Source organism: Hemitrygon akajei, chromosome 4 (assembly GCF_048418815.1).
Source record: "Hemitrygon akajei chromosome 4, sHemAka1.3, whole genome shotgun sequence".
In the NCBI taxonomy this organism is placed as follows: domain Eukaryota; kingdom Metazoa; phylum Chordata; class Chondrichthyes; order Myliobatiformes; family Dasyatidae; genus Hemitrygon; species Hemitrygon akajei.
The window spans coordinates 180,112,207-180,126,726 of NC_133127.1; the positions used below are offsets into that span (position 1 = coordinate 180,112,207).

A 14,520-nucleotide genomic window follows, 5' to 3' on the forward strand; every position below is an offset into this window, starting at 1 on the left:
TTGGATGAAGGAATTGATGGCTTTGTAGCCAGGTTTGTGAATGATATGAAGACAGGTATAGAAGCAGATAGTGTTGAGGAAGCAGAGAGTCTGCAGGAGTAATTAGACAGATTGGAAGAATGGGCAAAGAAGAGGCAAGTGGAATATGATATAGGAAAGACATGCATTTTGGCAGAAGGAATAAAGGTGTGGACTATTTTCTGAATGGGAAGAAAATTCAAAAATCAGAGGTGCAAAGGGACTTGGAAGTCCTCATGCAGGATACTCTAAATGTTAGCTTGCAGGTTGAATCATTGATAAGGCAGGTAAGTGCAATGTTAGCATTCATTCAAGAAAACCAGAATACAAAAGGAAGGAAGCTTAGGCCTTATAAGGCATTGGTCAAACTTCACTAGGAGTATTGTAAACTTCTGGTGTCTTTATCTAAAAATAGATGTGCTGGCATTGGATAGGGTCCAGAGGCAGTTCACAAGGATGATTCCCAGAATGCAAGTGTTAACATAGGAGGAGCTTTCGATAGCTCTGGGTCTGTTGCTGGTGTTTAGAAGAATGAAGGGGAATCTCATTACAAAATTTCAAATATTAAAAGGACTGGATAAAGTGGATGTGGAGAGGATGTTTCCTTTAGTGAGGGAGTCTAGGACCAGAGGGCACAGTATCGGTATGGAGGGATGTCCATTTAGTACAGAGACGAGGAAAAATTTCTTTAGCCAAAGGATGGTGAATCTGTGGAATTAATTGGTACAGATGGTTGTGCACACCAAGGCATTGGGTATATTTAAGGTAAAGGTTGACATTTTCTTGATTAATGAAAGTGTCAAATGTTACCAGGAGAAGGCAGGAGGATGGGGTTGAGAGGGATGATAAATCAGCCATGATGGAATGTTGGGGCAGACTCAATGGACTGAATGACCTAACTCTGCCCCTATATCTTATGGTCATATGATTTCAACCTCAATCTATTTGGAAAGATCAATTGATGATGGATGTCTTAGATTGGTTCTCTTGTACTTTGCAGTAAAAATATCATGGGATCATTTTTGTCCACTTGACATAACATGTGAGGCCATCTTTTATATGAAAGTTAGCACAAATCCACGAAACTAAGACTTCGACCAGGGGAGTTTTTGGTCTTAAGTCAGTGGGGTGAGATTTGAGCTTAAAACCTTCTGATTCAAGGGTAAGTGCTCTACCAATCAATTCATGCTAACACTTCAGACATGAAAGGGATAATCTTTTGCTTCAGTCTCCCACATTTTATTCATGACATTTCACAACGCCTGTGGCAAAAAAATCTTCTGAAAACTCATTTATTAATAAACTCTGCATTTTGTGGTATTCTTTCCCACGTTCAGCCAGTGAATACATTTAACTTCTTTGGTAAAGACAAAGCCAGCTGTGAGTAGAAAAAAAGTTAATTAAGAATATAATTAAACTTAAGAGGCAAGTTTTTAATTTGTGATAGTGATCCAATTAAATTTCTTAGTGAGTATAGACTGAGATTACCGAAGCATCACTCAATGGTCAGAGACCAGCACAGGGTTGCAATGAAACTAGCTGCAAGTTACTAAAAACAAAATCCTAAGTGCAAATAACACAGAATAAAACCAGAAGATAGTTTATGCAAAGCAGTGTGGAAACAATAGAATTGCTGACACAAGAGATTCTGAAGATGCTGGAAATCCAGAGTAATGCACACAAAATGCTGGAGGAACTCAGCAGGCCAGGCAGCACCGATGAAAATGAATAATCAGTCAGCGTTTTGGGACTCATTAGAATCACTAACACAGAGACCTGGGATTGTTCATTTGATGAGTACATTCAAAGCTGACATGGACAGATATTTTTGGATGCTCAGTATCAAAGGGAGTGGGCAGTACCGCAGAGGTAACATCAAATTTCAGTTATAACGCTGCCTGAATATTCACACAGCACATTTCTGCTCCTATTTCTTACACAAAGTAACTCCAAACTGATCTTCTACCAATTCCCCATTTTCCTTCTGCTGCCAAAATGATGATTTATTCTTCAATGACCCAACGTAGCCATGATCTAAAAGCAAAATACTACAAAAGCTTTAAGTCTGAAATAAAACAAACTATTTTGGAAGCATTCAGCAGGTTAGCCAGGTGTTCCAAGAAATTAAGTAAAATTATCGACTTCTCATCCGAATTTCTATTTTCAAGTTCAAGTTTTTTGTCACACAGCCATGCAGCTAACCGAAACATCGCCTGCCTGGGGTGAAGGTGCAAAGCACGGTACATATAGTCACACACAACACATCGAGTTATGATCCATCACATACAGTCGCAAAATAATATTAGCACAAGTCCCTGATTGTCATGACCTGAAAATGTTTTATTTCAAAGCTATTAATCTGACAGTAATGGTATTTGTTCTTTGTAGGATCCTGCTGAGCACAAACTGATGGATACCTTTGCCTTTACAGCTACACTAGAAAAATAAATTCTGATATGGTCTGAGAGAATGTCATTGGGTGGAACCATTCAGTCTCTCTCCACAGATTCTGCCTGGTTTGCTGAGCATTTTCTGTTTTATTTCCAGTCTTCAGCATCAGTGGTTTATTGCTTTTAAGCACTGAGTAGATTCAGTGGCCATGTTATTAGGTACAGGAGGTACCCAATAAAGTGGCCATAGAGAGCATTTCCATATGTTCATGGTCTACTACTGCAGTAGCCCGTCCATGTCAAGATTCAGCGTGTTGTGCGTTCAGAGATGTTCTTCTGCACACCACTGTTGTAATGCACGGTTAATTGAGTTACTGTCACCCTCCTGTCAGTTTGAACCAGTCTGGCCATTCTCCTCTGAGCTTTCTCATTAACAAGAACTATGATTCACTGGATGTTTTTGATGCTTTCACACCATTCTCTGTAAACTCTGGAGACTTTCGTGTGTTAAAATCCTAAGAGATGAGTAGTTTCTGAGATATATACTCAAATCACCCTGTCTGTCACCAACAATCATTCCATGGTGAAAGTCAGTTAGATCACATCCTGATGTTTGGTCTGAACAATGAGTGAACAGCTTGACCATGTCTGCATGCCTTTATGCATTGAATTGCTGCCACATGATTGGCTGATCAGATAATTGCATTAACAAGCAGGTTTACCGGTGTACCTAACAAAGTGGCCACTGAGTGTATATTGGTCGTCAATTACATTGGAACATCTTGAAACCATTAAAAATGGCAAGACGTATTATCTTATCTCCCGCCTAGCTAGCCAAGATGAGGCCACACGCAGGTCGATGGAGCAATACCTTATCTCCCGCCTAGGTAGCCTCCTGCCTGCCGGCATGAACATCCAACTCACAGACCTCCGTTGATACCCCTGCCCCCCCTTACCCCCATCCCTATTATTTTAGTCCGGTTCTCTTTCTCTCTCTTTTTTCCCCCCTCACTATAATCTCCCCCCAGCCCTACCTTTCTTTCTCTTTTATTTCCCATAATTCTCCACCTTCCCCTAGCCCATTTCCCTCCAGCCTATCACTTCCCAGCTCTCCACTTCATCCCTCCCCCCACTTCTTATCCCCTCTCCACCATCCCATGTTACTTCATTCCTGATGAAGGGTTTCAGCCCAAAACGTCGTCACTACCTCCTCCCATAGATGCTGTCTGGCCTGCTGAGTTCTGCCAGCATTTTGTGTTTTTTATTTATTTCCAGCATCTGCAGATTCACTCATGTGCAAGACGTACTTGTTGCTTTAGGCATATCTATCTCTTGTATTGCAATTTTATGTGCTGCCCTAGTACTAGGGCAGAAGTTCAGAAGGTAATTAACACAGTCTAAACACTAATTAATTTCATCTTGGTCTTGCTAAATGCTTCAGTAACAGATCTGAAATGGCTTGGGGTTCAGTTTAACGAGAATTAATCAGTCACGACCTGAGTGAAATGCTCCTGACCTGCTGATAATACAAATGCTCCTGGTCCACGGAAGCATATTAATGACTTTGTTGCAGGACGTATTTGATTTGCCTTGTTATACACCGATAGGGAAACCTTTCTGAATCCAATATGCTAACTGAAAGGCTAAAAGATTTCAAACATACAAATTGGTACATTTCAGGCTCAGTGCAATTAAGGGAAAGAGCAAGGAAAATGGAATCATTTGGGGCATTTTGCTACTTTACCAACCCAGTGAACCGAGCCAGTGCCCACTGTGCCATTGATTATACACTAAGTGGCCACTTTATTAGGTACTCCTGTACACCAGCTCATTAATGCAAATATCTGATCAGCTGATCATGAAGCAACTCATTACATATAAGCATGCAGACATGGTCAAGAGGTTCTGCTATTGTTCAGACAAAGCATTAGAATGGGGAAGAAATGTGATCTAAGTGATTTTGACCTCAGAATGATTGACCTCAGTGGCCGTTTTATTTGGTTTCAGGACATACCTAATAAAGCGGCCAGAGGGTATACTCTGCGCTCCAATGATCCCAACCCTCACTCTTTGCAGAAATGAGGAAGGACGCATTACGTGGTTGGAGTGAGTGCTGGAAATGTGTGCTGCTGGATTCGGGCAATGCTGCCATAGCACCCACATCTACAACAATGAAGTGCTTTGTGAGTTTGGTCAAGGATAGAATTAACTCCTGTCTGAGGTAGGACTGGACCTGCCTCAATATGCCTGTGGCTGCAACAGGTCTACAGAGGATGCAATCTCACTGGCTCTCCACTCTACTTTGGAGCATCTAGGTAACAAGAGAACATTCATTAGGCTGTTACATATTGGCATTCAATACCATAATCTGCTCAGTGTTAATCAATAAGTTTCATGGAGGGGCAGATTTGGGCGCAGTAGAAGGTTACAGATTTAAAGATTAGTCTTATTTGTCATATGTCCAGTATATTGACATATTCAGCTCCACGAACAATGAAAGGGATATCACCTCAGAGAGCCATGTGAGTGGCAATGGTGCTGTGTTGGTGATCTTCTTTTCTTTAAAACTTTACGCTACTCAGAGGTTAGTAGTTACTGCCTGCTATGCCGACAGCATTTAGGGCAGCACATTACTGAATGTAATGGCCATTAATGTAAAAGGGTGTTGCACTGTTTCTTGCTTTATTTATATTTGTTATTATGAGTAAAGTTTATTTTTAAATTAAAAACATATTTTTTTCATTAATGCTCTGCATAGAACTTACTTACTTGCTGTCCATCACACCTGCCAGCGTTTAGACCGAAAATGAAGCTCATCCGTCTCTGTCTGCCCTTGGCCACCTTCTCTATTATGCCCCACATGTGGTTCAGGGTCTGCATTTCTGCCTCTATGGTATAGCGCCAAGTTGTCTTTGGTCTTCTGCATTTCCTCCGCCCTTCCACAAACCAATATTGTTCTGGATCTTAGGATTTCCTTCATCATGCCAATAGCTTCCTCTCGGTTTTCATTACTGTTAGTCATGCAAGTCCCGGGTGGAGTCTCAGGAATACCGTAGAAGGATTTTTCATTACTGTTTCCATAACAATTTTGCTTGACCAGTCAGGGTTTTATGCCCTGAGATGATCCCCTGAACCTGGAGGACCAGTGGACCTGATCTACCCTTAGACCTGATTGGTATGGGTGTCCTTATCAAGAGCTAAAGTATAAAGCCCTGACTCCACATTCAACATAGTACTCCAGGTCATTGAGGCACTCCAAACCACAAAAAGCTTGTGGTCCTTTTAGAGAGCTCTGCATGGAAGGAGAAGCAATTATTTTTCCATTAGGGAACAAACTCGGAAGGTTTCTGCAGAGGTAATAGTGTTAGAAAAAGATGAGAAACCCTGATGCAGCTGTCTGTGATAACACAATGCCCTTTGCACAAAATGCATACAATTCAAAAGGTCATTCAGACAAATTAGAGTATTCCAGTGCTTACAGAAACATTTTCCCTTCCCTTGTCATCCAGCAACATCAGAATATTCTTTTATTTTTTTCTCTGTGGTTTATTTATCCATTGTTCACTTAAATCTATACGTAATGTTCAACTCAATTACTCCCTGTAGGGGGAATCTCACAATAAGGGGGGAATCTTATTGAAACCTATACAATATTTAAAGCTTTAGATAGAGTGACTGTGGAGAGGATGTTTCCTATAGTGAGGGAGTCTAGGACCAGAGGGCACAGAGAGTGGATGTGGAGAGGATGTTTCCTATAGTGAGGGAGTCTAGGACTAGAGGGCACAGCCTCAGAATGAAGAGAGGACTCTTGAGAACAGAGATTAGAAGGAATTTATTATTCCAGAGGGTGGTGAATCTGTGGAATTCATTGCCACAGATGACTGTGGAGGCCAAGTCATCAGGTATACTTAAAACATCCAAACCTCTTTATTCTTCATGCTCCAATGCATCACCTCTCACCGCTATCAGAATTGATTATGTGCTTGTTCAGTAAATTATTAACCCTGCCATGGATGTTCACATCCTGGCTGCAAAAGGAGGAAGTTTGGGCATGAGGCTAGCACCAGCATCCCGTAAGAACCCAGAACTACAGAAGCCTGAAAGACCACATCCCTGGGAGAGGAAGATGGTCTCCACTTGGGGACAATTTGAAATTGACCCAGGACGGAGGAATCTGGGGAGCCGTTGTTGGCAGCCCATGTCCGGACGATAGGGGTGATGGGCATAAGTAAATCAGTACACTGTTGTTGTTTTTTTTTTAATTTTGACAAAGCTTTAGAGCAAAATTTACCTGAAAAATGCCATGAAGGAGAAGCCGTAGCCATGTTGCTCTGCTATCCCAGCACACACCACATTGGCTGAAGCTCCAATCAGTGTGCCGTTGCCTGAAAATAAGAAGAAAATTTATCTGAAGCTCAGAGCACACAATAAATGGAATATCAATAACCATTTCATACTTTCTGAATCTTCATTCAGAAGCCAAAAGCAAACAGCAACTCAGGCACAAAGGTAATTCTGAGTGGTATTGGCTGGGAGATGCTGAATATATCAGTGCCTTTATTTTCTTAGAAGTTTGCTCAGATTTGGCTTGTCATCTGCAACACTGATAGTCTTCTATAGACACGGATGGGAGTGTATCCTGACCAGATGCATCACCGCCCAGTATGGAAACACCAATGCCCAAGAACTGTAAAGCCCATGAAAAGTAGTGGATACAGCCCAGTCTATCACAGGAGAAGCACTCCCCCACCACTAAGCACATTTACAAGGAGCGCTGCTATAAGAAAGCAACATCCATCATCGAAGACCACCCCCCACCATCCAGACTATGCTCCTTTCTCACGGCTGCCATGAGGAAAGAGGTACAGGAGCCTCCTCCAGGTTGAGGAACAATCATTACTCCTCATCCAATATGCTCCTGGACCAGTGTTGGATAACTTCTCTGACATCAACTCTCAACTGATTCCACAGCCTAAAACTACGTTCTCAGTATTATTTGTATATTTAGTTATTATTTTCTTTGTTTTTGCACTGATTTTTTCCTTTATTAGTTAGTTGCTTGTCAGTCCTCGTGTGTAGTTTTATTATTGATTCCATCGTATTTCTTTGTTCCCGTGAATGCCTATGAAGAAACGCATCTCAGAATAGTATATGGTGTGATATATGTACTTTGATAATAAATTAACTTTGAACCTCAAGCTGACGATTCTAGAATTAGAAGGACTTTATCTCGGTGTAGGGGATTGGGGCCATTTGAAACCGTGACAAGAACATTTTTCTTCACACAAATAGCTGTGACTTTTAGGAAAATCTGACCACAATCAGTGCTATGGACTCTCCATTTCAAAGTACATTCAAGACTGAGATCCATAGATTTTTTTTATTGTGAAGCTGAATTGGAGGGCATGGAAATCCCCATTAACACTACCTCACTATTTTTGCTCTCTTTCTGCATTACTTATTTATTTTATATATTTCCCATTTAGGTGTTGTTTTAACACCTGAATGAGTGGCAACACTTGCAGACCACGCCAAGTTCTGTTGGTTGCTAACGCAAATGATGCAATTTTACTGCGTATTTTGATGTACACGTGATCGATAAATCTGAACTTGAATCTAAATATTTTATGTATTCTTCTGTATTGTTGCTGCAAAACAACAAATTTCATGATGTACACAGGTGATAATAAGCCTGTTTCTGATTCTGAATATGAATGAGAGAGTGGATCTGCCATGAGATTAAATGGCAGGGTAGAGTAGAAGGCTGGCATGGCCTTTCCTTACGCCGTTCATAATTTTTGATTGGGCAACTGAAGATAAACTAAAAACAAATTTATACAGTACTGTGCAAAAGTCTTAGGCACGTATGTATAGATAGGGAGCCTAAGACTTTTGCACAGTACTGTAGTAATTTTGTGTGTTGCACAGTACTGCTGTCACAAAAAAAATGTCATGACATATGTGAGTGATAATAAATCTGATACTGATATGGGTCTCTGTTGTGGACTGAGACTGGGAAGGGGGCAGGGAGGGGGGAGTTCTTGGGGAAAGGAGGAGAGGGAATGAGAAGCACCAGAGAGACATTCAGTGACAATAAAGAACCCATTGTTTGGAATCAAATGACCTTGCCTGGTGTCACAGGGCTGGGAGTGTCTGGACCCACGCTAACCCCCACCTTTAGCACCCCTTCTCTGCCACCCGTCCCACACATCTTCCGTAGCGCTCCAGTCTCGACATTCCCAACATCCTTTGCTCCTGTCAGATTTATAAAGTCGTTCTCCACTCCACATTGATAAATACAGTTTGGTGCAAAAGTCTTAGGCACCTGGGCTATATATATGTACCTAAGACTTTTGAACACTACTGTATTTATGACTCTGATGAAAGATGCCAAGGTGTAAACCTTATCCATTTATGGCAAATGTTTATCTAAGTACAAAACCAAAAAGTAATAAGGAGCACCTTTCTGCTTAATATCTTCCACAGAGACGCCTAGAAACCATCTCGATCTGCTGAATTGAGAAGATGACTAGTTAAAGCTTCACTCCAAATTTGAGCAAATTAGCTGAAGTGAATCTTGTACCTGACCCCATAAATCTACAGTGGATCCATGACAGCTGATCTCACTCCCAATCACTTGCTCCCCCCACCCCCAGTACTTACAGACACCCCACACTAAATCCTGCAGTCATTATTGGAAATTGAGCTGGTTAAAATCAGTCAGGTCCAGGCAAGCAGCTGTGATGGGATGCCTGACCGCCTCCTGCAGCTTCCTGGACTTGTACTGCGAAGCCTCCAAAACTAGAACTAGGGCGAGACTAAAACCCTAGAGGTCATAGAATATGAGTGAAAAGTGGAATATTTAAGGGGGAACTTCTTCACTCAGAGGGTGGCGTGAGTATGAAATGGAAGTGATGGATGTGGGTTCAATTTCAGCATTTAAGAGAAATTTGGAAAAATACCTGGATGGGAGGGGTATGGAGGGCTATGGTTCGGGTGCTAGTCAACGGAACTAGGCAGAATAGTTCAAAACACACTACATAGACTGCAGGGCCTGCTTCTGAGATGTAGTGTTCTATGACTCTAAGATTTATTTTGTTATCCTCTGCTCCGTTCATAATTCTTATTTTTTTATTTAAAAATACCGTGGAACAGGCCCGCTGGCCCAGTGAGCCAAGCCACCTAATTACAGGCCAGTTTACAATGACCAACTAACGCTGCAGTATACTTACAACATATGCAACAAGAAGCTATCTTTCAGAAATGACATTAAACTCTGGCTCTATCTGCCCTTTTCTTGAATTGGTTATATATTCCAGGAAACATAGACAGATTTTCACTCAAAAAAGGAATTAAGGTTTACAGGAAAATAGAGCTGAAACCATCAGCATTGGTTTTATTGAGCAGCAAAGCAGATTTGAAGTGTCAAATGTCATACACTTGCACGTACTTCCCAGCTTCTTATCTGCTTATAACTTCAGCCGGAAATAAATACCCTGGGCACTACTTAACGGACAGAGATTTTCTTGGCTTCTTAGGTGAAGTTCAGACTTCAGTCATCACCAGCTGTTAGTGATCCATTCATTTCATTTGCTGTGTATAAAGTCACTACTGATTTTCAGTATTTGAAAATGACTTCCTATCAAAAGTATTTCATTGATTGTGAAGTGGTTTAGAAGTGGCTTGAAGTGAACAATGAGGAGGTATATATTTTTTTCCATAGCTTCCTTCATAGCTCTATTTTCCACAATACAGCTCTCAGCTGTTATCTTCCTCAACCATTATAACTCCACCATCCCCCTTTCCATTTCCATCCACTCTTTACTTATTTAATTACTTTTGTTCTCAGCTCAAGCTGGTAAAGCTTGAGGTACAAGCATAGGTACTTGGATGACAGACTTGAGTGGAGCACCAACACAGAAGCTCTGTACGAGCCATGGTCGCCTCTACTTCTTGAGGAAACTAAGGACCTTTGGAGTACGCTGGCCCCCTCTTCGCATGTCCTACCAGTCTGTTGTCATCAGTACAACTTTTTATGTGGTGGTCTGCTGGGGCAATGGCATTAACATGGGTGCTGTCAACAAGCTCAATAAACTGATTAGAAAGGTGGCTCTGTTATAGGAATCAAACTGCACACACTGGAGCTGTGGTAGAACAAAGGACCCAACAGAAAATCTTGGCAATTCTGGATAATGTTTCTCACCCTCTGTCTGCCACCTTGGCTGAACAGAGGAGCACTTTTAGTAACAGACTAAGACAATTGTGCAGCTCCAAAATGCGCTATACATTCTTACCCTTGGTCATTAGGCTCTATAATGAGTCAACCTATAACCGGGGAGTGATGACCCCCTCATGTTAGACTGTTTAAGGCAACTTACTTTCTATTCTTTCTTATTTCTCTTCTAATATTTGTATATCTGGGCACTTGTAATGCTACTGTGACACTGTAATTTCTTATGGGATCAATAAAGTATCTATCTATCTGTCTAACCAAACACACTCATTTCTCAATTGCTAGACTATTTCTCAGACTATTCTAGTGGTGTTTAGTATTGCAGCTTTCTGGAAATTTACATAAACATTGCTGTACAGGCCTAAATGTTTAATGCTTTTGTGTAGTGCTTTTGGGATAACACCAGTTGTAGATATTACTATTAGGACAATATATACCCTGATCATGTTCCATAGCATTTCAATTTCCACGCTAAATTCAGCATATTTCTGGTGTTTTTCACTTAGTCATTTCTGTATGTTATGTGTGTTTGGAATGGCTATATCCATTAAGTAAGTTGTTCTTGCCTCTTTATCCTGTATTATTGTATCTGGATTGTTATAATGGATTGTTCTATCTGCAATAATAGATCAGTGCAATATTACTTGTAGGACTCTGACCTAAAACTAGATCAGGATTGTTTTACTGTAAGGTGTGGTGTCTTTTATGAATTTGTATTTTAAAGCAAGATTTTGGTGAATGATGATTGCCACTTGATTGTAAGTAATCAGATTGAGTTAAACTGCTGCAGGATCCTTGGAAGTGTTGGATTGTTTCTGGTTTCTCTTGGCATTTTCTGCATTTATTATCTTGAATTTGTTGGTCTTTTATTATGTATTTCTGATTTTTTTTTGTGTTAACCGGCTTGGTCTTGTATTGCCACAAGAAACCCCTTTGATTCTGGGAAGAGGTCTCCAACTCACAGTCCAATCCAATTTGTTATTACTATTATTTTTTTTCTCTTTTGCATTTGTACGCTTTATCTTTTGCACATTCATAGCTTGTCTGTCTTTGTTTCGTGCAGTTTTTCATTGACCCTATTGTCTTTTTCATATGTACATTGAATGAATGTCATTCAAGATAATGAATGTCAGTGTAGTATATGGTGATATATATGTACTTCGATAATAAATTTACTTTAAATTTTGTTGTGGTGGAGAGGATAGTGAGTGTCTGAGATCCCAGGAGCAATGCCATCTGGAGATTAGCCAGTTGGCATTTAGCTCCTGGTAGGGTCACCCATGGCAGAAGATCAAAGGGGAGGTTCCAGATTAAATGTGATCCAATCAAGACTTCAACAGCGGAACTGGCAGAAGATGATGACACATCATAACAGTGAAGGCAGAGGAAGGCTGTAGCAGTGAAGGGTCCCCAATCACTTTGCATTCCATTGGACCCTGACCTCAATCTGCTAAGGACCATGTGGTGGGCTGCCAATGCATCAGCCTCACCACGTTAAACAAAGTCACACACAGGCATTCTCCATTAAGTAAATCCACCCTAACATCCCAGAACTCAAATCGGCCTCTAAAGCTAACCGAGGACCCACTAAAAGAACATCATACTAAACTCATGCACAGCTATTTCCATCTGCTTGACAATTATATCACCACTGCTCCTCAAGGTACCGAGGCAGATTGAAAAACTTTGTTTTGCATGCCATCCCTACAGGTCAAGTTATGTCAACAGTGCATTGAGGTAGTACATGGGAAAGCAATAACAGAATGGTGTGTTACTGTTACAGAGAAAGTGCAGCAGAGGTAGATGACAAGGTGCAAGGCCATAATGAGATAGATCATAAGATCAAGAGTCTATTTTATTATACTAAGGGACTGTTCAATAATCTTAGAAAAATGGGATAGAAGCTGCCCTTGATCCTGGTGGTACATGTTTTTGGACTTCCATCTCCACTGCCAGATGGAAGGGGAGAAGAGAGAATGTCCGGGATGGATGGTGTTGTGTACTTAATACTTCAATAATATTTGAGTAGTATATGTATATTGTTTCATTAAGCATTCTTGTTCATTTGAATAATTCATTATGGGTTATATGTAAAAATGTTAATTGCATATGTCATCATACTATCATGTGATACATGCACACCTTACTTAAAGTAAGCTTGAAGTTACACCTGTACTTTGGACTCTCCGCGTCTTCATTTGAAGTAGTTAAATGCTTTGAAGTTACAAAACACAACAGGTGGAGTTTTTGGTTGTATTGGCTGTTTTACCAAAACAGCAGGAAGTGAAGACAGAAGGGAGGTTAGTTTCCGTGATGTGCTGAGCTGTGTCCGCAGCTCTCTGCAATTTCCTGCGGTCATGGGCAGAGTAGCTTCCACACTAAGCCGAGGTGCATCCTGATAAGACGCATTGCTAAAAAATGATGAGAGTCAAAGGGGACATGGCGAATTCCATTACCTCCTCCAGATTCAACCTTTATCATCAGGAGCATGGGGGGGTGGCAAGTGCATTTAAATGCCATCCCTTGCAATTGCGCTCCAACTCACACAACAGATTGACTTGGAAATACAAGATTGTTCGTTTAAAGCACAAAACATAGGACACTAAGCTCAATACAGGTCCTTCGGCCCATAATGTTGTGCTGACCTTAAAAGCTACTCTAAGATCAACCTAACCCTTCCTTCCTATATAGCTCTCCACTCTCCTATCATCCATATGCCTATGCAAGAGTTTTTTTAAATGTTCCTAATGTACAGTATCTGCCCCTACCACCACCCTGGAAGCACACTGCATTCACCCACCACTGTCTGTGTAAAAAACTTACCTCTGACATTCCCTCTATACCTTCCTTCAAACGCCTTAGAATTATACCCTCTGATATTAGCCATTTCCACCCTGGAAAAAGGTCTCAGGCTGTTCACTCAATCAACGAGAGAGTCCCCAGTTTACTCGACCTATCCTCATAAGACATGCTCTCTGATCCAGGCAGCAACCTGGTAAATGTCCTTTGCACCCTCCCTAAAGCTTCCACATCCTTCATATAATGAGGCGACCAGAACTGAACACATTATTCCAAGTGTGGTCTAAGTAGGGTTATTAAGGCCAGGTCTAAATCCATGAACTCTCTTTACAACAGCATTGTGGGAGTATCTTCACCAAAAGGGCTTCAGCCTTTCACAAAATCAACATCCGCAAAGCAATAGGGATGGACGTTAGATGCTGGCTATGACAGAAATGTCTACATCATAAATCCACTGTAGTTCCAATATGTAACCACCTAATGGTGCAATATTAACATTAACATGGGCACTTAATCATCCATACAACAGATTTTAATTTTATTTTAATTTAGGCTTTTGCACATTTGTCAATGCAAAATCTGCAGTGTTACTTCCTATCATTGTTTCTGACAAACAGCATACATTCCAATTGCTTAGTGAGTTAAATCGGGCATTTGGCTTCTAGTTGTGATTAGCCTTGGTAATGTGAGAGACTTATCTACTTTCCTGTTCATTCTCCACTGCCTGCAACACCTGTAGGACTTTGCATCTGCTCCATCAAGTAGACTCTGTCAATGCTCACCAGCTTAAATGGGTGTTAGTCTGGTATACCAGATCCCCATGAAGCTGGAAAAAAAGCAATCAGTGGAGACTACAATCAATAGCAGTTGACAGGAGTTGAGGCGATGAGGTCACAGTGTTATAACTAGCTTTTTCTCTCCTATCTGCCACATATTGCACCAATTTTCAGTTGGACAGTTTTTGTCAATCATATTTTAAAGAAAAAATTAACTATCTAAGAATCAGTGTCACTGCAACAGAAATATAGAAGATGTTTACATTTATCTGAATGCATAGACGCATAGTGGTTAAGTAACCAG

General features: G+C 40.9%; 1 protein-coding gene across 1 annotated transcript in view; it reads right to left on the reverse strand.

Moving 5' to 3' along the window:
- oca2 (oculocutaneous albinism II) overlaps positions 1-14,520 on the reverse strand; it is a 509,488-nt gene that overhangs the window by 69,810 nt on the left and 425,158 nt on the right. The window contains exon 23 of the mRNA XM_073041884.1: positions 6,700-6,793. Within this exon, the coding sequence (XP_072897985.1) occupies positions 6,700-6,793 (94 nt within the window). The remainder of the gene's footprint in view (positions 1-6,699; positions 6,794-14,520) is intronic.